This window comes from Myxine glutinosa, chromosome 12, assembly GCF_964187855.1.
Source record: "Myxine glutinosa chromosome 12, kmMyxGlut1.1, whole genome shotgun sequence".
Classification (NCBI taxonomy): Eukaryota; Metazoa; Chordata; class Myxini; order Myxiniformes; family Myxinidae; genus Myxine; species Myxine glutinosa.
In genome coordinates, this window is record NC_136272.1 from 45,275,020 (window position 1) to 45,303,000 (window position 27,981).

At 43.7% G+C, this 27,981-nt stretch overlaps 1 protein-coding gene across 1 annotated transcript in view; it reads left to right on the forward strand.

Moving 5' to 3' along the window:
- The window catches only part of LOC137437241 (potassium channel subfamily K member 10-like), a 41,895-nt gene that overhangs the window by 11,623 nt on the left and 2,291 nt on the right, over positions 1–27,981 (forward strand). Inside the window, exons 2-3 of the mRNA XM_078766368.1 lie at positions 5,549–5,850; positions 14,667–14,784. Of these exons, the coding sequence (XP_078622494.1) occupies positions 5,549–5,850; positions 14,667–14,784 (420 nt within the window). The remainder of the gene's footprint in view (positions 1–5,548; positions 5,851–14,666; positions 14,785–27,981) is intronic.

A 27,981-nucleotide genomic window follows, 5' to 3' on the forward strand; every position in this document is an offset into this window, starting at 1 on the left:
CAAGGCCAGAGAGGAGTCGGTAGAAGACGGAAAGACCACCAACCTGCCTGCGGTGAGTGAGTGAGAGGCCCTTGAAGTTAGCTTCATCGCAGGAGATTCCAATGATTCTGAATGCTTTGGTTTCAACAGCGTGAAGACGAGCTGGGTGTGAGGCAGGAGCACCAGCCCAGGGGGGAGAGCAGTATTCCATTGAGCTGCAGATGAAAGCCTTGTATGTGGTGAGGAGCTCAGGTGTGCCAAGGAAGGACTTCGCACGACGGAGGATGCCCAGTCGGCGACTGGCTTTGGAGGCCAGATTTGAAATGTGGTTTTCCCAGGAAAGATCATGGCAGATAGTGAGACCCAAAAGCTTGAGTGACAGAACTTCTTGGAGAGGATTATTCAGAAAGTGGATGGGAGGGTTGTCCAGTCGGTCTTTTCGGAGAGACATCGTAAGAGTGTGAGATTTGTCAGGATTGAAAGACATGTTCCACTTGTTTGCCCAGTCTGTGATTTTGTCCAGGTCTGCAGAGAGTGAGGAGGCTGCAGACTGCCGATCTGAGGGATGACGAATGGAGCGACAGAGAGTAGAGTCATCAGCAAAGAGATAGAGAGGATTTTCAAGAGGGTCAGAGAGATCATTGATGAAGACCAGAAAAAGCACAGGGCCCAGAACACTGCCTTGGGGAACTCCAGCCTGAACAGGAAGAGGAGATGAGAGAAACCCATTCAGGGCCACACGTTGACTACGACTAGAGAGGAAGTCCGCCAGCCATGCGTGGAGATTTCCATGGATACCAAAAGAGGAGAGTTTGGTGAGCAGAGCGGGGTGCCAGACCGTATCGAAGGCACGTGATATGTCAAGGGAGACAGCTCTAATTTCCTGTTTGGCATTGAGGACCTCCATCCATTGTTGAGAAAGCAGAAGCAGCATGTCCAGAGTAGAGTGACCAGGTCTGAAACCAAATTGATGATCAGAGATAAAGCCGTTGGAGAAGAGGAAAGATTTCATATCTCAAGCAATGATGGATTCCATGACTTTGCTGATAATTGGGAGAAGGCTGATTGGTCTGTAGTTGCTGGGATCTGTTTCTGCACCTTTTTTGTGCAAAGCGGTGATGTTGGCAGATTTCCAAGCAGATGGCAGATGACCTTGAGCAAAAGAGAGGGTGAAGAGAACAGAGAGAGGGAGTGAAAGAGCGGAAGAACAAGATTTTAGGACCCGTGGGCTGATGCCTTCAGGTCCAGTTGCAGAATCAGAGTCGAGGGTTGCCAGAAACTTTTCCACCTTGTCAGGAGGAAAGGACACAGAGTCCAGGAGCAGCTGGGTACGACTGGGTACGGTGGGTACAGAGAGGGATGGGTTTGGGACACAAGATTTAGAGGCAAACACAGAGTTGAGGCATTCAGCTTTTTCACGTGCGGAGTCAGCTGTGTCGCCATTTGAGGTGAGGGAGGGGATGGAGGGGAAACAAACACCAGAAACAGATTTGACCAGACGCCACCAGGATTTGGAAGAGGGAGACAGATGAGAGAGTTCTGTCCTGAGAACGGAGAGATATTGTTTCCTGGCTCGCCTGAGGGTGGACACACACTTGTTTCGGGCTTTGTGAAAGGAAATGAGATTTCCTTCCGTTGGATTTGCTTTCCAGGAGACGAAAGCAAGTTGTTTCTGGGCAATAGCCTCACCACAAGATTCCGTGTACCATGGATGGGAGGAAGGGTATGACAACTGAAGACGAGATGGGATAAATCTGTGCATGAGAGAGAGCAATTTACTTTGGAAGAATTCCCAGGATGAGTTGATGTCAGAGGCGGTAGAGATGGGAGACCAGTCCAGATGATTGATGGCTGCTTGAAGACCATGCCAGTTGGCCTGAGTGAAATGCCAGACTCGTCGACGCTGAGGAGGCTCTCTGAGAATGGTCAGAGAGATGTCCACTTTAACAAGCACATGATCAGATGAGCCGATTGGAGCAGAAGAAGAGCAGCAGACATTTTCAGGGAAGTTAGTCATAACCAAGTCCAGAAGAGAAGATGCTCCGCTGACTGAGATCCGGGTCGGGAAATTGACAGATTGTGTCAGTCCCAGTGAGTCACAGAAGTCCTTTGCTGAAGAGCCATGGCTGGTGAGAGAGGTACCCACACCCAGCCAACTGGCATGGTGACAATTGAAATCACCACATATGAGGAAGAGAGAGTTGGGATGGGTAGATAGAAGTTGGTTCATATTATCAGACAGCGAGATGTAGATGGAGTCATCACTGTTTGGTGGACGGTACAACACACATATGAACAAAAGGTGGGAGCGAAGGGGAAGCCGTAGCCAAAGGTATTCCTGGGGGTGAGGTGGAGAGCGGGCAGTGCAGGGCGAGTGAGGAAGAGAGTTTTTTATAAAGATAGCAACCCCCCCCCCCACCCCCCCCCCCTCCAGGACGAGGCTCAGGTAAATTGGACATCCCTCAATATTTGACGTCATAAATACATATGACATCATAAATGTAATTCTTCACTCACATCAAGTTGTAGATTAGATATACGATGTTTCAGATTTTTCAGATAAGGATTTTGATTCAACCAATTATGCCTGAAACATCACTTCGCTGATGACATCATTGTTATCACCCTATGTACCCCATGGGGAGTTGATGACATATGCCAAGTTAAAAAAAAATTCGTTGGGCTGGTTCGGAGATGTCCAATTTATTTCCTTAAGTCCAATATGGCTGCCATACTATGTGACAGACTGATCGGTGCATTGCACACTGCCCTGTCATCGTCAATTATTCTCGCCACATTATTCTAATTATATGAACGAGACTGGTATGTAGGGTATTTGGTAGTAAAGTCAACCCAAGGTGGAGGCCTTTCTGTGACCTTTGGGAAAGATGTTCTGAAACAGATTATTGGGAAGCATAATTCAAACCAAGGCCTTTTCAGCTGCTGCATATTGTTACCTCCGCCACCAAAGGTGGATGGAGGTTATGTTTTCACCCCTGTATGTCTGTCTGTCCGTTTGTCTGTATGTCTGTCCGTTTGTGAATAAAAGATCTCAAAAAGTTGAGGACGGATTCGGACGAAATTTGGCAGCGATGTAGCGTATGTGACAAGGACGAAATGATTAGATTTTGGTGAAGATCCGGATTCGGATCCGGCTACTAGATTTTTTAAGTGTTTCTTCACCATTGGGAGGTAGGCCAAAAACGATACATAGGATATCTCAAAAAGTTGTGGACTGATTTGGACGAAACTTGGTGGACCGGTTGGGTGTCTGACAAGAACGCTTCGATTCCATTTTGGTGAAGATCTGAATATGGATTCGGGTATGAGAATTATTGAATTATTAAGTGATTCTTTACCATTGGGAGATAGGGCCAAAAACGATACATAGCGGGATATCTCAAAATGTTATGGATGGATTTCGACGAAACTTGTTGGACAGGTTGTGTGTGACAAGGAAAAATTTATTCAAATCTGGTGTATATGTACATACATATATATATATATATATATATGTATATATATGTATATATATATATATATATATATATATATATATATATATATACATACATACATATATATATATATATATATATATATATGTATATGTATATATATATATATATATATATATATATATATATATATATATATATATATATATATATGTGTGTATGTTCATGTATATGTATAATGTATAATGTATATGTATATATGTATATGTATAGTATATGTACATGTATATGTTCATGTATATGTTCATGCATATGTATATGTTCATGCATATGTATATGTTCATGTATATGTATATGTGTATGGATATGTATATGTTCATGTATATGTATATGTTCATGTATATGTTCATGTATATGTATATGTTTATGTATATGTATATGTTCATGCATATGTATATGTTCATGTATATGTGTATGGATATGTATATGTTCATGTATATGTATATGTTCATGTTTATGTATATGTTCATGTATATGTATATGTTTATGTATATGTATATGTTCATGCATATGTATATGTTCATGCATATGTATATGTGTATGGATATGTATATGTTCATGTATATGTTCATGTATATGTATATGTTCAAGTATATGTATATGTTCATGTATATGTATATGTTTATGTATATGTATATGTTCATGCATATGTATATGTTCATGTATATGTATATGTGTATGGATATGTATATGTTCATGTATATGTATATGTTCATGTATATGTATATGTTCATGTATATGTATATGGATATGTATATGTTCATGTATATGTATATGTATACGTATATGGATATGTATATGTTCATGTATATGTATATGTTCATGTATATGTATATGTTCATGTATATGTATATGTTCATGTATATGTATATGTTCATGTGTATGTATATGTTCATGTATATGTATATGTTTATGTATATGTATATGTTCATGCATATGTATATGTTCATGCATATGTATATGTGTATGGATATGTATATGTTCATGTATATGTTCATGTATATGTATATGTTCAAGTATATGTATATGTTCATGTATATGTATATGTTTATGTATATGTATATGTTCATGCATATGTATATGTTCATGTATATGTATATGTGTATGGATATGTATATGTTCATGTATATGTATATGTTCATGTATATGTTCATGTATATGTATATGGATATGTATATGTTCATGTATATGTATATGTATACGTATATGGATATGTATATGTTCATGTATATGTATATGTTCATGTATATGTATATGTTCATGTATATGTATATGTTCATGTATATGTATATGTTCATGTGTATGTATATGTTCATGTATATGGATATGTATATGTATATGTTCATGTTCATGTTTATGTATATGTTCATGTGTATGTATACGTATATGTATATGTAGACTCGAGGCTTTGGTGAGCAACTCATTCACTTCTGGCTTGAAAACGTTCATAGCATTATTACATTATTCTGTGTTTCATTACATTATTACATTAGGTTCTGTGTTTGAAGGTTTTGCAAATTACTGTATAAGGCTATTCTTCCTGTTTATTAACCTGCCATCACTATAATCTTAAATAATGTGCAGTGCAGGAAATGGACAAGGGCAGTAGTTATCAAGATCTATTTTTAATTTCTCGGTGTTCTACTCTCACTACTTGCTTCATTATGCGATGACCATAGTGTTATGAATCCAATAGACTGTTTCATCGTCGTTAAATTGCTTTGGCCAAGTATTTATGCAAATTCAACACTTCCTTGAGCCTTGAACCTTGACACTTGTATAATACGAAGAGCTCATTAAAGTAAATCTGTGGTGGTGGTGGAGGTAAAGGTCATTGGGTACTCAATTTACATGAATTTGTTTGATAATTTTGGAAAGGTCACAAATATGATTTAACGGTTTGTAAAAGTGACCTTGAAGGCCCGAGGAGCAAAAGCTGATGAAAGTGGTAGGAAAGGTCGTAAAGAGAGCAACAAAAGGATATAAGTATTTCGATGCCAATTTTTTAATGAGATCCTATGTGCGGTCTCTCACCACCCTTCTTCACCCAGGTGAACCTTTCCCGCGATGTTCACACAAAGCTCGCTTCGCCGTGCAGGCGACGATGGCAGCGGCGGCGGCGGCAGTGCCGGAAGAGTCGGAGGAGCGCACCGGTCCATCGGTGATGAAGTGGAAGACCGTTTTGATCCTCTTCACGCTGGTGCTGTCGTACCTGGTGGCCGGTGGCGCCGTGTTTCAAGCCCTGGAACAGCATTACGAGGAGAGTCAGCGTGACAAACTGGAACAATCCAAGAGGGAATTCCTGCGCAAGCACACGTGTGTGCGCTCCGAAGACCTGGAAGATCTTTTCAAGGTCTAGTTTCGCTTTATCAGAACTACAACGTAATGCATGCCCAAGCACTCAAATAAAAGTTGCACCATCTTTGATGTTCATCATTTGAGTTGCACCATCTTTGATGTTCATCATTTGAGTTGCACCATCTTTGATGTTCATCATTTGAGTTGCACCATCTTTGATGTTCATCATTTGAGTTGCACCATCTTTGATGTTCATCATTTGAGTTGCACCATCTTTGATGTTCATCATTTGAGTTGCACCATCTTTGATGTTCATCATTTGAGTTGCACCATCTTTGAACCATCAAGCAACTGCTGCAGACGTGTCAGGAAACGATAGGAATTGAGATCGACAAAAAATTGCAAAAAAAAAAAACTGTTTAAGCAGCTTGAGAGTGGAAACTAGAACTCATTTATAATCCTGGGGGGAAAACGGAGGATTAGGCCATTTTAAAAGGTGTCACAATAGCCTTTCTAAGTCTTCTTTTATAGCATGACCTTTCATACATCACATCGTCCGCAGCAGGGGTCTTAAGTATAAGAGACAAACAAATCATCTAGGGCTGACAGCAGTCTCTCGACGGTAGTTTAATTCTAAGCATTGCGAGTGGTTTAACCATTACAATTAGAGCTAATTAGCGGAAAGTCCTCTGGAGCTTTCCGCTTGGTCTAAGACCGATGAGCTGTCGTGATTCTTAACAGTGCAACACCGATGGTCAAGGATTAAAATGGATGTCAAAAGGTGTTACACAAATAAGAGGAGGCCATTTGGCTCAGCCTACCTGTGAGGTACCCATACCTCAGCAGTCTCACCTATACTACAAACAAGACAAATAAGAGGAGGCCATTTGGCTCATCCTACCTGTGAGGTACCCATACCTCAGCAGTCTCACCGATACTACAAATAAGAGGAGGCCATTTGGCTCATCCTACCTGTGAGGTACCCATACCTCAACATTCTCACCGATACTACATACAAGGCAAATAAAAGGAGGCCATTTGGCTCATCCTGCACCATTTTGGAGGCCATTTTGTATGTGGTGCTCATCCTGCACCACATACAAAAAAATAAAATAAATCCTACCTGTGAGGTACCCATACCTCAACATTCTCACCGATACTACATACAAAACAAACAAGCATTCTGAGTATTGCGCTGCAATACATGTCCCCTACCAAAGTTCAAAGTGCCATAACTTCCAAAGCAAACTGATCTCTCTCATGCACAGATTTATCCCATCTCGCCTTCAGTTGTCTTACCCTTCCTCCCGTCCATGGTACACTGAATCTTGTGAGGAGGCAGTTGCCCTGAAACAACTTGCCTTTGCCTCTTGGAAGGCTAATCCAACTGAAGGCAATCTCAGTTCCTTCCACCAAGCTCGGAACAAGTGTGTGTCTACCCTCAGGAGTGCCAGGAAGCACGATCTCTCCTCACTCAAGAATTGAACTCTCAAACCTGTCTCCTTCCTCCAAATCCTGGTGGCGTCTGGTCAAATCCGTTTCTGGTGTTTGTTCCCCCTCCATCCCCTCCCTTACCTCAAATGGCCACACAGTTGACATCGCACGTGACAAAGCCGAATGCCTCAACTCTGTGTTTGCCTCAAAATCCTTAGTCCCAAACCCATCTCTCTCTGTTCCCACCTTTCCCAGTCGAACCCAACTGCTCCTGAACTCTGTGTCCTTCTCTCCTGACAAGGTGGAGGAGTTTTTGTCAAACCTCGACTCTGATTCTGCAACTGGACCAGACGGCATCAGCCCACGGGTCCTAAAATCCTGCTCTGCCGCTCTATCTCACCCTCTCTCTGTTCTTTTCACCCTATCTTTTGCTCAAGGTCATCTGCCAGCATCTTGGAAATCAGCAAACATTACCGCTTTACACAAAAAAGGTGCAAAAACAGATCCTTGCAACTACAGACCAATCAGCCTGCTCCCAATTATCAGCAAAGTCATGGAATCCATCATTGCTTCGGAAACGAAATCTTTCCTCTTCTCCAATGTCTTTATCTCTGATCATCAATTTGGTTTTAGAACCAGGTCACTCTACTCTGGACATGCTGCTTCTGCTGTCTCAACAATGGATGGAGGTCCTCAATGCCAAACAGGAAATCAGAGCTGTCTCCCTTGACATATCACGTGCCTTTGATACGGTCTGGCACCCAGCTCTGCTCACCAAACTCTCCTCCTATGGTATCCATGGAAATCTCCATGCATGGCTTGCGGACTTCCTCTCTGGTCGTAGTCAACGTGTGGCCCTAAATGGATTTCTCTCATCTCCCCTTCCTGTTCAGGCTGGAGTTCCCCAAGGCAGTGTGCTGGGCCCTGTGCTTTTTCTGGTCTTTATCAATGATCTCTCCGACTCTCTGGAAAATCCTCTCTATCTCTTTGCTGATGACTCCACTCTCTGCCGCTCCATTCCTCTTCCCTCAGATCGGCAGTCTGCAGCCTCCTCACTCTCTGAAGACCTGGACAATATCACAGACTGGTCAAACAAGTGGAACATGTCTTTCAATCCTGACAAATCTCACTCTCTTACTATGTCTCTCCGAAAAGATCGACTGGACAACCCTCCCATCTACTTTCTCAACAATCCTCTCCAAGAAGTTCTGTCGCTCAAGCTTTTGGGTCTCACTATCTGCCATGATCTTTCTTGGGAAAACCACATTTCCAAGCTGGCCTCCAACGCCAGTCGCCGACTGGGCATCCTCCGTCGTGCGAAGTCCTTCCTCGGCACACCTGAGCTCCTCACCACATACAAGGCTTTCATCCGCAGCTCAATGGAATACTGTTCTCCCCTATGGGCTGGTGCTCCTGCCTCACACCTGGCCCGGCTTCACGCTGTTGAATCCAAAGCTTTCAAAATCATTGGAATCTCCCGCGATGAAGCTACCTCTGAGGGCCTTTCACTCACTCACCGCAGGCAGGTAGGTGGTCTTTCTGTCTTCTACCGACTCCTCTCCGGCCTTGCTCCCCCAGCTCTCTCTGTGCTCTGTCCCCCAAATATTCCTACAGGTCGCACAAGATCTGCCAGCAACCCTCTGATGGTTAAACTGCCGAAATCTCGGCTTTCTGCTCACCTTCACTCTTTCATTCCTCTTTTCTCCCGCCTCTGGAACAAACTCCCACACTCCCTTCAATCCCACTCCTCCCTCCAGGTCTTTAAAACAGCTGTTCACCACCATCTCTTATCTTCCCCCATCCAAAACCTTGATCTTTTCTACCCCCACTAATTCACCCCAGATCCACCTTGTTTGAAATTCCAACTTCTTTCCTGGAAGTCCTGGCAGTGTCCATATGTTTATACCTCTCCCACCCCCCACCCCCTTCACATGCCTCCCCCCCAAAGCCCTCTCCCTCCCACAGATCTCTCGATGTCTCCATGTCTCTCGGTCCCTGCTCTCAAATGTTGTGTTTGTGTCCTGCCCCCTCTCTCCCCATCTTGTCTACCGCTCCCGATGTTATTTGTTTTATGTGTCTGTTTGTCTTTCTGTGTGATTAATGTTCGCTCTTTCACGAGCCTCGATCTTGTATACAAAAAAAAAAAAAAAAAAAAAATCCTACCTGTGAGGTACCCATACCTCAACATTCTCACCGATACTACATACAAAACAAACAAGCATTCTGAGTATTGCGCTGCAATACATGTCCCCTACCAAAGTTCAAAGTGCCATAACTTTGTCAAAAATGATCGAATATGCAAATTTATGCACGGTTGATGCTGGTTTACAAACTTGATCTGAGGTATGCTGAGACACATGTGTGTCATGCCTCGCCTCGTTGATAAGCCCGCAAGGTCGCTCTGTGTAGCGGCCTGCACGTATTGCACTGTGTGAATTATATAATTACCAACTCACGGTCTGAGGTACTAGCGATTCAAGAGATATCCATTTAAAAAATATTTTCGTTTAATTAACGATATCTGCCAAACCACGTGCCCTATCGCAAATCCCAAAAGGACATTTTAGTAGACTGACATGCTGAACAGATCTGTGAAGTTTCCCCTCGATTGGATCAAAAATGAGGGGGGAGCTCGGTTTTAAAGGTTTGTGCTTAAAAACGTCATAACTCTGAAACCATGTGATGCATGACGTCATGTTCGCTGACTTTTTTGTTCGTCATGGGTATGCGATTCTGCCTGCAAAGGTTGGCCTCGATCTGTTCAGCCGTTGCAGAGAAAAAGGGGTTTTTGTGTTTTCACGAAAAACAATATGGCGGCCGAACCACGTGACCTGTGATGTCATAATTACCATTAAAATATTCTACAGACCGAGTCCCCCCCTACAGTGAAGATTTGATCTTAATCGGTCCTATTATTGCAGAGAAAATCTTTTTTAAAGGAAATTAAAACTTAAAATGGCACTGAGGGAAGGATCATCAGAATTATCAGAATTACCAAAGTTCAAAGTGCCATAACTTTGTCAAAAATGATCGAAACGTCGTGAAGTTCGAACTTGATCTGTAACCTATCATGAGGAAACCATGTACCAAGTTTGATATCATTAGCATTAAGAGTTCAGAAAAAAAGTCCGGAAAACTGTTCTTTACGTGACGGACTGACAGACGGAGGGACGGCGTGCAAACCTACAGTCCCCTCCGGTGTACACCGGTAGGGGACTAATAAGAGGAGGCCATTTGGCTCATCCTACCTGTGAGGTACCCATACCTCAGCATTCTCACCTGTACTACATACATGTCAAGCAGCCCAGCACGCAACAGACTACTCCTTTCGAAAGAATATTGCTGCAGTATTAATGCGGAGTCATTGACTTCGTGTTTCTTGACATGGTGTGTGTATGAAAGTTGTTGTGGTGAAGGTTCAATGGAAATTGGTCTCACTCGTTACCTCTGCCACCGAAGGTGGATGGAAGTTATGTCCTCACTCCTGTTTGTCTTTCTCTGAGCAGGATATCTCGAAAAGTTATGGACGAATCTAGATGAAACTTGGTGGACAGATTGGGTGTGTGACAAAACACGCCGAAAACCATATACAACACGATATTTCAAAAAGTTGTGGATGGGCTATGACAAAACGTGGTGGATGAGTTCGATATCTGACAAGAACAAGCTGATTAGATTTTGGTTAAGACCTGTTGGTGGGATACAAAAATGATCAGCATGGTGGAGGTATGCGCTCTACCAAGTGTTATCGTAGTTACCCTCGCCAGAGGAGGGTATTGCATTTGAGTCCGTTTGTCTGTCTGTTTGTTTGTTTGTCCGCACAGAATAAATGATTTTCTCTGCAACCGTTGGTCCGATTGACAGGAAATTTTCACCATGGGTGCACCCCGCCTGTAGTATTTTTTTAAATGATAATTATGACGTCATAGGTCACGTGGTAGGGCGCCATCTTGGAAAAACCGGAAAACTTTGCATCTCGACGTATATCTCCGAAAGCACTGCATATAAAAAATTGAGACGTGGCTCATTGTAAAGAACTCTCCATGGGGAATAACACATGTTAATGATGATGTCATAGGTGCCTCCATTATGACGTCATAATTCGACAAGTACAAAACTTCATCCGATAACGATGAAACTTGTTGAGCGTCATCTAGGGATAAATTGGTGGAGGAAAATTGTTTTATGATGACGTCATCGGTCATGTGGTTCGGCCGCTATATTTGTTTTAACACAAAAGCCTTAAAACCACTAAAAACACATCCTTGCGAGGGTTTGCAATCTCTGATTGCTCTTTCTTGTTATGTAATTGTAATACAAATAGCTGAACCCACCTTTTTTGTTTTTATGTTGAAGGATCCAGTCAAGGACTAGGAGTCCTCATCTCAGCCAAGTCTTAAATAAACGAACTGCATTGATTAAAAAAAAAGTGAAGAAAGAGTGAATAGTCTTAAGATTTTTTAGTTAGTCATCATCGATGGAGGCAAGGAGTATGTACAGTTAATATATATCAAAGGTGAAGCCATTAAGGTAGTGACTGACTTTAGATACCTCGGCGCAATAGTTGAATCGCATCGTGGTATAACAATGGATGTCAAAGACAGCATTGCCTGTGCCTCGAGAATGTTTGGAGCACTACACAGACCTTTATTCAGGGACAATGACATTTCCCTGAAGACAAAAAGACGACTTTATTGTGCTGTAGTGCTTAGTGTGCTCTTTTGTGAGTTGAGACATTGACCAACAAGAGAAATATGTCCAGGAAGATATAGGCCTTCCACAAACAGGTGCTTCCGAAGCATATTATGTATCAGTCAGGCTCAACAATGGACAGGGTATATTAGTAGTGTACAAGTAAGGAGACAGTTTGGGATGGAGAAGTAGTAACTCGAGTAAGAAGATATTATTGCAGCTAGAGGACTTCGCTGGCTAGGCCATGATGCCCAGATGAAAGACAACCACATCCCCAAGAAACTGCTATTTGGATGGTTGTGTCACAGCGCTGCCCATCGCACGTAAGATGTAACGAAGATGCGTTGGAGAGATAAAGTGAGACAAGATCTGAATAAGTTTAATATTAAAGAAGACAGCTGGTTCATTGTTACTTAGGAAGATATTTTGGAGAAAAAAATGCAAAGAGGGAATGCAAAGAATGCAAAGAGTTTTTTATCCTGTTACATGCCTGTAACAAAAGAGAGTAGAGATAGACGCATGCTGCAAACAAGCCAGACAAGAACTGAAAACAAGTGCTCTTGTCTATTTCACATGCGATTTATGTCAGAGATCCTTCAGAAGAAGACAAGATATTGCAAGACATAAATGCCTGACGTTCTCAGATCTACTGTAATCTAGAGTGCAATTTTATATGCTCTCTTTTGTGACCTCTATTGTAACTGTTCCGTCCCGTCTGTCGGCATTAGTCGGTGGACGTTGAAGATTCCACGGTGTCCTTCGCGGAGTGTAGGCGAGGTATCGCCAGCTCCTTGGCCAAATTCCAAATTCCTGCCCTGATTACTTCTGTGAGAGGGATGGCAAACCACCCAGCATGACCCTTGGCCAAGAACCTACTTCAGAACCAATGCTGTGTAACACAGAGTATGGTACATCAGATCGGATTATAACAGAGATACTTAAAATGTGTGGTGGTGAATTAATTATCTTATATTATAGAAAAGTGCACCACAGGACATTACCATGCAACACCACTGTAGAAGGAGGACAGTGAGTAATGGACACATTGAGGCAAACGTACATGAATATGAGAAAAATACTAGACTTTGTCAAGTGTAGTGTCAGTCTGCATCAGCAGACAATTCAACCAACAGACAATAGGCTCTATCAGCTGAAGGTTGGAAAATGTACACGAACCACCCACAGACGTTTCAGGGACTAGTCGAGCAAGAGGACTCCCACAAAGGACTAACATCCAAAGTGTCACCATCACTTTGTTGTCCACAGCAGTTAACATATTTTTCTCAACTACCAATTGCTAATACCCATTATACATCCTCGTATCCCGATCCAGATCTTCCCCAAAATCGAATCAATTCATCCTTGTCACACACCCAACCTGTCCACCAAATTCCGTCCGAATCCGTCCATAACGTTTTGAGATATACTGCTCACAGACAAACAGGGGTGAAAACATAGCCTCCGTCCATTTTTGTTGGCAGAGGTAAAAATAAGAAGAAAGTCCCACAATTATAAATGTATTTCTCAACCCTTCCATATTATTAACTTTATGAGTAAATTAACCATTCACGTAGTGGGGCGGCTTAGCCTAAATATTCAAAAGAATTGTGCATTTTGTGATACAAGCACCAATTTTGGCACAAATGTACATTAATATGTTGCGAACATTTTCAGATATTGGGCCACTTGAAATTCCGTAATTGTTTTTTTCAAATTTCGTAATTTCAAATTTTTCGGGTGACACCGTCACAATTTCGGTCTTCGAGGCCGGCCGATAGGCAAAGTGTGACCGGAAGGGACGAGGTTCTCCTGACCACGTGGCCCTCGATCTGGGAAGCGAGAGGCGTTCCATTAGTGGACGCGCCCCTCACGCCCGACTTTTGGGCGGCCCCGGCAGGCCGTTTGTTTTGACGTTCCGTGACAGGCCCCGCACCCCCACCTCCGGGCCGACCGGAAGCTTGTGCTGAGTACATCATACCTGAACAACTCAGTGAGGCAGAACACAGCAGTGCACACCAGGGTGACCCCTTCAGTGCATAAACCAATTAACCTGTCCACTGCAGGGCATATAGAAATGAAGTTATTTTCTGCATATAATAATAATATAAGTTCAGTTCTATATAACAATTTCTGTTATCACCACTACCACTACAACTACCACTACTACAAGCTTTGTCTGGAATTTTGTGGACTAACAGACAAACAGACATACAGACAAGCTGGGATCAAAACATTACCTCCTTCCACCATTGAGTGTAGAGGTAAACATCATGGAAATTATATCATGCCCTAGATTTAATTCATGCTTACCCGTGTATTTGCTTCACTGGTTCACAAGGTCTTTTGCATACATGTAATTCAGACTCTCGTCTTCATTGCTGACCACACAATGTTCGCAACATATTAATGTACATTTGTGCCAAATTTGGTGCTTGTATCACAAAATGCACAATTCTTTTGAATATTTGGGCTAAGCCGCCCCACTATATCGGCCGGCCTCGAAGACCGAAATTGTGACGGTGTCACCCGAAAAATTTGAAATTACGAAATTTGAAAAAATTTGAAAAAAAAAATTACGGAATTTCAAGTGGCCCAATATCTGAAAATGTTCGCAACATATTAATGTACATTTGTGCCAAATTTGGTGCTTGTATCACAAAATGCACAACAGGTTTGCTATGCTGCTACACTACGTGCAAGAATTGAAAAAAGGATTATTTATTATTCGTGTTTTTTGCCTCCCAGAGTATGACTGAAGCCATCAGCGCTGGAGTTAACCCTCTGGGATCAGCTTCGAACCAGTCCAGCCATTGGGAGCTTGGCAGCGCCTTCTTCTTTGCTGGCACAGTCATTACCACCATCGGTAATGATTATCCTTATAACTGTTTCCCTACCTGATTGAGTGTTGCATTGCAAAGTCCCTAGAGTCTCCTCTAGACTGTGAAATGTATATTGTGCCACCTTTAATCGCTCGTATTAGCAACTTGAAGGGGTGCGAGTTGTTGGTTTGTCAGTAGTCGCACCTTGATGCCTTTGTGATGGGTGCGCAGCCATTTCACGACACGTGTTTGGACGGTTTTCGCTATTTGTAAACTTAATGACACCCAGGTGCTCTTAACGAAAGTTGATCTCAACGACACGGATTGTCAATGTGACTCCACTAGTATAAAAGCTCGTCAAATATGACTGGTTGGAGCAGTTTATTCGACGGTGCAGCCTCGTGAGCGTGCCAAAGTCTGAAGCCTTGGCCTAGTGTCAGGTGTGCTTATAATCTTATATCTTCTTTATTTATGACTATGAGACATCATACGGATGTAAATGAACACTCGTTTTACTCTGCGTGCGTTGCACATCACGTGCAGCGAATTTCACCTACCTGCGCCTTGTATTTATTGTTATTTTAAAAAATGCTTCTGTACACCGCCCTTGAGGCTCGGTTTGCAAGCCACCGTCTACAACTGAAATAGAAGAGGCATAATTACTCTTTTATGGAAAATGTTTTTTGAGTTTATCCTTTTTTATCCTCAAAAAAAATCATCGCTTATCATAAATTGCCTCGAATTGCTTCCACAAAATAACCATCTTGGTTTTAGGGAAGAATGTTCTCACCACACAATTATCTAAAATAATCAAGTTCATTAGAGCATCATGAACATATCCTGGCCAATATAAATGTTGTAAACAAGTGAGTGGCATAAAAATCCCCCTCCCGCCCCTCCCGCATTGTTTCCAATTCAAGGATAACTGGAATGTGAGTCCTATCTATAGCAACGGCACACAGTGCCCCCCCCCCTGCCCCCCTCAAACAACTCCTCACTGTGCCTCATCCCATCACCATCAAACCTTTCGTCCTCCTCATCCTTCCCTTTCTTGTAACTCTTCTGTAATTTCTGACACACGATTAACTGCTCTTCCTACCTCCCCGGCCCATCCTTCATCTGCCCCTACCCCACCCCTCCCCTCTCCTGCACCCGATGCTCCCCCTCTCTCCTCATTAACGGTATGGACCTCAAACATCCGGGGCCTTCGCTCAAACCTGATTGATCTCTCCATTCAGGTTGCTTCTGACAATCCAGACTTGATCTGCTTAACAGAAACATTCCTCCTTCAAGATGTCTCTGATTCCTTAATATCTCTTCCTGGTTACTCCCTCCTCCGGTACGATAGACCTGAGCCTCGTCCTGGTGGTGGGGTGGCTATCTTTATCAAAAACTCTCTTCCTCACTCTCCCTGCACTGCCCTCTCTCCACCCCACCCCCAGGAGTACCTCTGGCTACGGCTTCCTCTCCGCTCCCACCTTTCGTTCATATGTGTTCTGTACCGTCCTCCAAACAGTGATGCTGATGACATTTACATTTCGCTGTCTGACAACATGGACTAACTTCTATCCACTCATCTCAACTCTCTCTTCCTCATGTATGGTACTTTTAATTGTCACCATGCTAATTGGCTGGGTGTTGGTACCTCTCTCACCAGCCATGACCCTTCTGGGTGAAAAACAACCCATGATACTACCGCTCTCACCAGGACTGAATCAATCTGTAAAGTTTCCCACCAGGATTTCCTCTCCCAATGGCAAATCTTCCCTTCTGGATTTGGTGATGACCAACTTCCCCGCCAATTATCTTGCTCTTTTACTGCCCCAATTGGCTCATCTGCTCATGTGCTTGTGAAGGTCAACATCCCTTTGGCCATTCTCAGATAACAGCGTCGATGCCGGCAAGTCTGGAAGTTCACTCAAGCAAATTGGCAGAGACTGCAAGCAGCCATCGCACTTCAGGACTGGTATTCTATATCTACCGTTCCCTGATATTATAATTCAGCTTGGGAATTCACAGAAACCTGGTTTCCCTTATGTACAGATGCATCCCATCTCGTTTTCAGTTATCTTTCTTTCACCTGAAAAACATCGCCCGTCTCCGTCCATCCCTCTCCTCCGTGGCTGCAGAAACCCTCATCCATGCCTTCATCACTTCCCGTCTGGACTACTGCAATCGCCTCCTTTATGGATCACCCTCAACAATCACCAATAAACTCCAATACATTCAGAACTCCGCTGCCCGTCTACTCACCCATTCCCGGACCCGTGACCACATCACCCCCGTCCTTTACAAGCTTCACTGGCTCCCCATCTCCCAGAGAATCCAGTACAAAATCCTCCTCTTGACCTACAAAGCCCTCCATAACCTGTCCCCATCCTACCTGGCTGACCTCCTCTCCAGACACACTCCCACCCGCAACCTCCGCTCTGCTGGTACCAACCTCCTGACCCCCCCCCCCCCCCCCATCCGGACCAAATTCAGATCCTGGGGGGACAGGGCCTTCTCCATCGCTGCTCCCACCCTCTGGAACTCACTACCTCACACCATCAGAGACTCCTCCTCACTCACCACATTCAAAACATCACTCAAGACTCACCTGTTCAACACTGCATTCAACATTTAACCCACAGCATCTAACCCCTGACTATCTCCTCTCCTTCTCCCTCCTTTGTGCTTTGAATATTTCCCTATTGATTCTTCTTTTTTTGCAATTGTTTTTATGTTTTGCTATGCATTATGTTTTGCACTCTGTCAAAGCGTCTTTCGGCTTCCTGAAAAGCGCTATATAAAATAAATGCATTATTATTATTATTATTATTATTATTATTATTATCTTGCCCATCCTCCTCCCCTTTGTATAGTGAATCTTGTGAGACAGTTGCCCTAAAACAACTTCCTTTTTCCTTTGGGAAGGCAAATTCAACCGAAGGCAACCTCAGATCATTCCATGAAGCCCGCAATAAGTGTGCGTTCACAGGAGAGCCAGAAAACAATATCTGTCCAACCTCAAGAATGAACTTTCAAACTTCTCTCCCTCCTCTAAAACATGGTGGCAGCTTGTCAAGTCTGTCTCTGGCATATGCTCCTCCTTCACTCCGTCCCTCATTTCAAATGGCACCAGGGCTGAATCCTCTCGTATGAAGGCTGAATGCCTCAATTCTGTGTTTGCTTCCAAATATTGTGTCCCTAACCCCTCTCTCTGTACCCACCTTTCCCAGTCATATCCAACTGCTCATGGACGCTGTCTTTTGCACCTGTGAAGGTGGGGAAGTTTCTCACAAACATCGAACTCTGACTCTGCAACTTGACTGGAGGACATCACCTCACGTGTCCTAAAAACCTGCTCTGCTGCTCTTGCACAACCTCCCTCTGCCTTTTTCACCCTGCGATTTACACTAGCCCATCTCCCATCTGTGTGGAAATCACCAACATCACAACATTACATTAAAAAGTTGCAAAAAGCGACACCCTTAACTACAGCCCAATTAGCCACTTCCAATCATCAGCAAGGTCAAGGAATCCATCATTGCAGTTGACATAAAATCATTCCTTTTTTCAACAACCTCATCTCAGATCATCTATTTATACGGTAGTATGATTGGTTGTGATCAGGCACGTTTGATTGGTCAAGATGGAGTAAATTGGCGGAATATTTTGTCCAAGTACTGCTAAACTGAAAGTTTTTGTAATCGCCAACAGAGTGAACAAGCGTAACGCCTAGGTCCCCCGTCGGTGAAGTGATGTGAGTTGACAAAGTGGAAGACGCAGAAAACATGCTATGATATCGCTCACAAGGCTCACAAGGTTCAGACATACATGGAGGCGGCCATCTTGGATTTTGACGTGGCCACCCAATTTTCAATAGCGTTCTTCCTTATGCGTAGATACACCCACACACCAGATTAGATGTTGGTACTTCGCTTATTTTTCAAGATATTCCGCTCACAAGGTTCAGACATACATGGCGGCGGCCATCGTGGATTTTGACGTGGCGACCCAATTTTCAATAGCGTTCTTCCTTATGCCGAGATACACCCACACACCAAATTATAAGTTGGTACTTCGCTTATTTTTCAAGATATTCATCTCACAAGGTTCAGACGTACATGGCGGCGGCCATCTTGGATTTGGACGTGGCGACCCAATTTTAAACAGCGTTCTTGCTTGTGCCTAGATACACCCACACACCAGATTAGAAGTTGGTACTTCGCTTATTTTTCAAGATATTTCGCTCACAAGGTTCAGACATATATATGGTGGCGGCCATCGTGGATTTTGACGTGGCGACCCAATTTTCAATAGCGTTCTTCCTTATGCCGAGATACACCCACACACCAGATTAGAGGTTGGTACTTCACTTATTTTTCAAGATATTCATCTCACAAGGTTCAGACATACATGGCGGCGGCCATCTTGGATTTTGACGTGGCGACCCAATTTTAAACAGGGTTCTTCCTTGTGCCTAGATACAGCCACACACCAGATTAGAAGTTGGTACTTCGCTTATTTTTCAAGATATTCAGCTCACAAGGTTAAGACATACATGGCATCAGACATACATGGCGGTGGCCATCTTGGATTTTGACGTGGGTTGCACCCACACACCAAATTCGAATGCGGTCCTTCGCTTATGCACGCACGCACGCCCGCACGCACGCAAACACGCACGCCCGGACACACGGACGGAGGGGAAAGCCATATAGTCCATTGGCTGAGGGGGTCCCCGTGTGCATGAGATGTGCCCTAAGTTACTCTTCATAATATTGAAGTAGACCATGAGACATATCAAAAAAGTTTGGGTAGACTTTTGGTAACCCGGCAGTAACAGAGGAAATGACGTCATTAGCCACACCCTTTGCCGCTCTATTGATACCAAAATTTAGGGGTAGGGGAAACATAAATCGCAATAACTTTGGAAGTATAAATAACAGAACTACAAAATACCCATTAAAATGTTTGTATTTAAGTACTCTATTCATTACAATAATCATTATGCAAATTAATACGTTAATGAGGTCACCAGAGGTCAAAAGGTCACAAAACCCGAGTACAAGTGAAAATTTCACACTGCTCCAAAAAAATACCCACCAAGTTATGGAGTTACTCACTTTTACATTTATGATGCATGGAACGTTTAGAATAGATGCTACTGATTACTTTGATATGCATTTGGGGCCTTTTAATGCCTAATTGTATTACATAACATCAACTGAAAATTGCCGTAAATTTAAAAGGCAGATTTTATTGCAGTCCATAAGTATAATAGAATGTTCTGCATACTAGTACCTTCTTTAGCAATTTGAGAATGTATTCTGAGTTATGTTTTGTGAAGAGTTCCCTTATGCTCTTCAGTCCATTGTATTAACCCTCAGTGTTTTGTCGAGTAGGCGGACACATCATAAGGTTAGATTTAATTGAAATCTTATTTGAAGCCAAGAAGCCTTTAAAAATACCCATGGGAATGATGACCATGGTTCCATAAAATGTTATCTATGCCTGATCTGCTAATCAAATGAAAGAGACATATCTCAAGCAATGATAGACAAGTACATGTTTTAACACAATAGTTTCTATTGTCCACAAGTTTAGTAATTTACCGTTGCTTACTCGCATGTTTGTCAAAGGGATCCAGATGACCCAGCGATGCTTATACAGAGTAAATTACTGCTACATACCTAATACCATAAAGGAATTTCCTTTATGCTAATACCGAGTTGAACCAGAGGGGTTTTTGCATTGCACAATTTGTTCATCACCCTGGAGACTTTGACACTTGCAGAAACTAATGCAGGGAAGTCCATTTTTGCGACAGGCACATCTGTCATTGCTGCATTTTTTGCAATTGCACAAAACTGTGTATTCTTCAGGAATTGGTCTCATGCCTTTAGTTGGCATCAAAAGTTCATCTGCTTCCCTGAAGCCAAAGGCAGTTGGATCCAGTGATGTGGGCTTATGAGGGTGTAACAAAGTCACCATCTGATAGGTTGCATAAAACGCTCTATGGATGTGTTGCTGTATTGCATGGCTAGTTGGCGGAAGTTGCTCCAAGGATACACCTTTACTGTGATGGTACATGTGGTCTCTTAATTGATCCATTGTTGTGCACTTGGTGTTCTTTTTTATAACTTGTACCAGGTATGCCTCACAGGACGCCATGAAACTGTCGGTACAACTTGTTCCAGAATCAAAGTCTTTCAGATACTCAGATGGACCGGCATTATTCAAGGCTGCATGTTTTGTTCCCACCTTGCTTGTGTCGTCACATCCAGTCAGGGTATGAACAAGTGGAAGCACATAGCAAAGTTCTTCTCCACCCTTTGGTGCTAATGTGTGAACTGGAATGTATCTCGTTGAATCTCCAACACAAGCCCTTAGCCAAAGTTCGCTTAGGCCATTGTAATAAAGAATATTCCAGTAGTGCATAAGCAGTACAAACCCATCTGTATCACCAGACAATACGATAATACGTTCAGTTCCACTTTTGACTGCATGCATCGCATGTGGAATGATACGAGCATCTGCCTCTTCTACATCGGGACTGAGGTCTGGCATTTCTGTTGAACAGCCATCTTTGACAGACTGGCATGTAACTGCACCAGATACACCTGAAAAAGAACTTGCCACAACGTTGACTGTGGAAGGTCTTTCTTTTCCGCGCTTTATGGCTTGTGAGTGAAGAAGCATCTGGAGTTTAAATTTATTATTGCTTGATGCCCAAAATCTGTCCATTTCTACAGGTAACGGTGTGTCGTAATTGATAATGTTCATTTCAATTGCCGCTTGAACTGAACGGCGCCTTCTCTCGGAATCTTTTATGGACCCCTCGACATAGGAATCAAAGACCAAATCCAACCTGTCATCCCCCTGACCAACTGCAGCGACATAGTTCAGAAAATTATCACAGAAATCTCCAAATGTCTGCAGATCTTTTATTTTTATCTTTCTGATGTTGGCCATCACGTCAACTAAACATGTGGACTGTAATGCACTGACCTTGACTGGAGTTCTCTCATCATCTTTGGTGAGTTTGGTCTCTAGTTCCTGGACAAGTGCACTTTTTAGTGGTTTGGTCATCTGTCCTTCCTTATCAAACAAATATGATGTAGGGGAGACATCATACTGCAATAACTCTTCCATTGTCCTTCCACGGGCACGGGTAACCTCAATTGATCGTTTCATTTGGGCTTCTTCCTTCTGTTTTCCAGCGGATTTTCCTTTGATATCTTTTTCTGGCTTATGTATGCTGAGAAATGTCTTCAAGTTTGTTCGATGAATAACTGAGGAGAACCTAACTGATTGTTCTACAAATCGCTCTGTTCTCAGTGTTTCATATGCTCTGGTCCCAATTTCCATTACTGAAAGTAACTGGCTTCTAATATCATGAGACATAACTTCCTGGGTGAGAATATTGTGAAGTTCTACTTGATCAGGAACCAGCTGAAATGGGTTTTCATTCCTTTCTATTGTCGCAAGGATTGCTTGGACTTTCTGTTCACCTGTAGCTATTTCAGCTTTGCTGATCGTACCTTCCTCTGATAGACTGGTATTCACCCCACTTAATTCCCTGTGTAGGTTGGTTATGGCCAGCATTTCATGATAGATAAGCTCCCACATTGCCACAAATTTCTTCTTTCTTGTGTTGCCGATGATAACAGAGGCACTCTTTTGTGATCTATTGATCGTCTGTTCCAATGCCATATCAGCGCCGACCGCATTGAATTTTCCAGGGGTTCGCTTCACCACAAATTTACCTGCCCGGAATGCCTCATAGACTTCTGGTGCCGTGTCAGGTAGCTTGTGCCTGTCCTCCAAATACAATGAACACCATCTCAGGTAATTTGTGGAATCAAAAACTGCAAAGACAGGGAGCAAGGCCTGGACTGCCTGGATATGCAACGCCCAATCCCCCTCACGGTCACCTTTTAAATTTATGACATTTTTCAATTGATATTATGTAATAAACTTAGGCATTAAAAGGCCCCAAATGCATATCAAAATAATAGGTAGCATCTATTCTAAAAGTTTCATGCATCAGAAATGTAAAAGTGAGTAAATCCATAACTTGGTGGGTATTTTTTTGGAGCAGTGTGAAATTTTCACTTGTACTCGGGTTTTGTGACCTTTTGACCTCTGGTGACCTCATTAACATATTAATTTGCATAATGATTATTGTAATGAATAGAGTACTTAAATACAAACATTTTAATGGGTATTTTGTAGTTCTGTGATTTATACTTCCAAAGTTATTGCGATTTATGTTTCCCCTACCCATAAATTTTGGTATCAATAGAGCGGCAAAGGGCGTGGCTAATGACGTCATTTCCTCGGTTACTGCCGGGTTACCAAAAGTCTACCCAAACTTTTTTGATATGTCTCATGGTCTACTTCAATATTATGAAGAGTTAACTTAGGGCACATCTCATGCACACGGGGACCCCCTCAGCCAGTGGATTAATAGTCCCCCTTTCGCTACGCTGTGCGACGGGGGACAATTATGTTCTACAATGTTCAAGTATATAATTCAATTGAAATAAAATCATAGTTTTAAAGACTGTACAAAAGAAAAGTAGAATTGGAAGTTTACCACCATTGATCCACTACCGGCAATAGCGGCCGGGCTTTTACACCGCCTTATTTAACACGTTAAAATAGTTATTCGTACCTGTTGTTTGTGTCCCTTATGACAAACATTAAAAACAGTAGGCTTCCTGTTTGAAATTATTTTCAATTTTGTTTGACTGCCAAACAGGCAAAGAGACTTAAAAATGATCTCACCCCTGTCTGCATATGTGCGATCGGGACACCATTGTGTACAATATACCAAATTCAGAGCCAATGTACTGCTAAACTGCAGGCTCGTTTTCCAATTCATGTTCAAAATATAAAATTCAATTGAAATGAAGTAGTTCCTCGATCACAGACTGACATCTGCAGACACTCAGATTGAAAAAATAAATTTTCCTACAAGTAGATAGTTATATATTTTTTAATACATTGTCGAGGCTCGTGGTAGGAGCTAGCACAATGAACGGATCAGGATCAGCAGTCTTCCTTTATACTCTCAATTGTTTGATATACATTACTACTTGTTTTTTTTAGTATCATGGTTCTCATCTATAACAGCAGCTGTCGCTGTTTTGTGTTTGTCGTCAAGTAGCTCCATTCTGGTATGATTCTGCAACAGTTCTCTCGAAGGAAAGGGGGAACATTTATGATTGACTATAATATGCACTTTCGAAATGACATATTCCTGCCCAGATTGCTCAGCATGCCTGTAGATAACCCCCTTGTAACGAAGTAAATCGGGGCGGCCTGGACGTATTTCATGCCTCCCAGATAAAGATTGTAGAATGAAACGACCACAAAAAAAAAACTTTTAAAGAAGCCGTAAGCACTTGTATATGTTTGGAAGGAGAGGGGAGGGGGTGAGTGGTAGTTGTATGGGCTGTGAAGGCCATTACAAGTACCATGTATATTTTATTTGGTTCTGGGACCGCATGATAAATTATACTCAATTTTTGCATCTATTGGTGATGTTACATATTTATGTGAATGTATGTGAATTACTATTCAGGTCTTTGCTTATCAATGTGTAGTCGATTAAGGGTTGTTGTGATTAAAGGGTCAGGAGCCCTTCTGGGAAAAAGGAGACCGGAAACGGAAGAAGAAAAGACACGAGGTCCGGGAGAAGCGACGATTCTTCTTCTTCCTCGCCCAGCTCCGACGAGAGTTGGGATCGATATTGAGCAGCGTGGAAAAGCTGCGTTCCCAAGCCCGTCTGGCGAGAGGAGTTACCGGGACGTGTAACTACCCTTTTGACACGTCAAGTTGCCGTGGGGCCGTGCACAGACCCAGCGTCCGGCACAGTTCGCCGCACCGTCTACAAGGACGCGTACGGGTCGCACTTTGGGGCCTCGCACGCGTTGCAAGCGGTGCTTGCTTTGCCCGCTTTGCTTGGCCAGGAGGTGTGTGCTGCAGCCGTGGTTCCCGGTACGGTACGTGCCCGGTGGAAGCACGTCCGCCCGGGGTTCGTTCAACCGCCCGTGTGTGGCGAAGCCGACCATAACCTTGTTCAGGAGGGGCCCAGAGACATTGTGAGGGACAGAGACCAAAGGGGTCGTGAGTACCCAAGGGGTCGGGAGTGGGGAAAGGGGACACACATATATAAGATGGCCATCTTAATCATCTCGGGGATTGATTGTTGATTGTTGATGGTTGTTGATTGTTGATTCCTTGGGGGAATATATTATTGATTACTCGGAATCCTTGGTGTGGGGTTTCTTATGGACTGGAATTCATCTTGATTGCGTTACGAAAGCGTATAAATCATATATCTTTCTGGCGGGGTGCCTCCCACGGTCCGGGGGTCACCGAGACCAGGTAGTTACCGGGAGGGCCACGTAACAGAATTGGGGGCTCGTCCAAATTACGATTTGCGGATTCGCAATTGGGTCTACGTCCGGGATCTAAAATTGTATAAAATAATAAAATAATATTTTTATTAATTAAAATTTATTAATTAAGTATTAATTGGTAAATTTTTGGGGACATTGGGGTAAAGTCTTGGGTGAAGGTTAACAGGTGTTAACGATAGTCACCATGGCGTTTGTGGCACAGAACTTTGCGGTAACACCGAGTGAGGCACAGTTCCGAGCGTTACTAAAGTCGGACCTCTTGAAATTGGCCAAACATTTTAACTTGGAGGTCCGAACTAATGTGAGGAAGGCAGAGTTGCAGACCACGGTGATACAATCTATGGTGGGATTAGGAACATGGGACGAGTTAGCCTGGCAGTGGCTACCCGAAGAACCAGAAGACGTTGAGCTCCGGAAACTGGAGTTGCAATTACGGAGCCAGGAACGGATCAAAGAAGAAGAAAGGAAAGCAGAAAAGCAAAGAGCAGAAGAAGAAAGGAAAGCAGAAAAGGAAAGAGCAGAAGAAGAAAGGAAAGCAGCAAAGGAAAGAGCGGAAGAAGAAAGGAAAGCAGAAAAGGAAAGAGCAGAAGAAGAAAGGAAAGCAGAAGAGAGGAGAGAAGAGAAACAAGCAGAGGAAAGGAGAGTGGAACGAGAACTCCTGGAAAGGTTAGAAGGGAGAAAAGCAGAGGAGAGGAGAGCTGCAAGGGACCTCGAAGCAGAGGAGAGAAAAGCGGAAAGGGAATTAAAGGAACGTGACATGGAGCTTCAGCAAGAAATTAAATTCAAGGAGCTGGAGTTAATGAGAGAACGGGGAGAGGTACCACCCTTGCTGACGGGGTCGACACCTCGCCAGAACACCTGGGATGTGGGCAGACATGTGAGGCTGGTTCCACCCTTCAGTGAAAAGTAAGTCGCTAAATTTTTTCCACACTTTGAGAAAGTGGCTCGACAGTTAAACTGGCCGGAGGAGGCCTGGACCATACTAGTGCAAAGTGTGCTTGTGGGAAAAGCTCAAGAGATTTATTCGGCGCTACCAATGGACCAATGTGCAGATTATGAGGTATTGAAGAAGCACATCCTCAAAGCCTATGAGTTGGTTCCGGAAGCTTCCCGGCAAAAATTCAGGAATGCCAGGAAGAGGGAGAGTGAGACCCATGTGGAGTTTGCCAGAGTGAAAGAAAACATGTTTGATCGGTGGTGTGAGTCAAAAGGAGTCGGGAAAGACTTCGAAACATTGCGGGACTTGATCCTGGTGGAGGAATTTCAACAGTGTGTCCACGAGGACATCAAAGTGTACCTGCAGGAAAAGAAAGTACCGAAGTTGTGGGACGCAGCCACCATGGCAGATGATTATGCCTTAACACACCAGATAGGGGTCCACGAACCTAACTCCTCGCCTAGATCTCCGCAGGGGAGGTGGGGAACAGCAGGTGCGGAGAACGACAATACATGGCGGCGGCCTCGAGAGGATTATGGGGACAACGCGGATACCCCACCTGTTCGAAATCAGAGGGCTGCGGGCCCAAGACAAACTTATATTTCGGGGGGCCCGAGGCAGACCACGAGTTTTTCCTCCGGGCCTACTTGCGCTTTTTGCAAGAAACCTGGACACTTGATGTCCAGTTGTTACCGCATGAAAAGGGAAGACCCAGTGCGGAGTCCGACTATTACCACTCCGAATGCGATGGCAAGCGTAAGAAATCGCCCACAGAAGAGTTACCGACCATTTATTTATGAGGGGTTGGTCTCACTCAAGGGAGACTTGACTAACCCAAGACCGGTTAGGGTTTTGAGGGACACAGGAGCCCATCAATCCTTAATGCTTGAAGGCATTTTGCCATTGTCAAAGAGTACCGCAACGGGTGATAGTGTTCGGTTACAAGGGATCGGTGGCTGTGTTAGTGCCCCACTTCATGTCATCCATTTGGAATCCGATTTGGTGTCAGGACCGGTCACCGTCGGTTTACAAGCCACGCTTCCTGTAGAGGGAGTATCTGTGATTATTGGGAATGATTTGGCCGGGGGGCAAATTTATGGTAACCCGAGGGTTGGTAAAGAGCACAGCAGGGAAAATAACACCCCACCAGCTCGGGATGGCGACAAAAGTTCCAAGTTATTTGTAGGGGGACTGAACTTCAACACAGAGGAAGAAGTTCTGACCTCTGTCTTCAACAGATATGGGCTGCTGGTGGAAGTGCGGGTGGTAAAAGACAGGGAAACGCAACGGTCAAGAGGGTTCGGCTTTGTCACGTTTGCAAGCACAAGAGACGCCAGGGAGGCAGAGAAGAATTGGAATGGTAAGGATTTGGAGGGTCGGACCATAACAGTAGGGAAGGCATTTCGTAGGCGTCGAGAGGTCTACAGAAGAGGACAACTTGGCAGTAGTTTTGGGGTTGGCAGCAGCCGATATTACTATGGAGGCTCCCAGAGTTACGGCACCTCCCGAAAAAATGAATGTCAGAGCACTGGCCGAGAAGGAGACCGCCAGTCAGGTAACGGCTGGGACAAGTGGTCCCACCGTAACTGTTAGGAGTCTGGAGAAGTTGAAGCACTATATATATACGGGGGAGCCGCCGAGCCGGGGCTCCTACACGGACTAACCGTGAACGCCACGTTCTTAAAGGCGTCCAGGTAGTGAACTTTCCTGCACGGACTAACCGTGAACTCCCCGTTCTTAAAGGCGTCCATGTAATGAACTTTCCTCCCCGGACTAACCGTGAACTCCACATTCCTTAAGGCGTCCATGTAGGGAATACTCCGCTGGGCCTCCCAAAAAAGTGCTATAGAGAGGTTTAAATTTGGGGGCTTTGGTCACCACCTCTT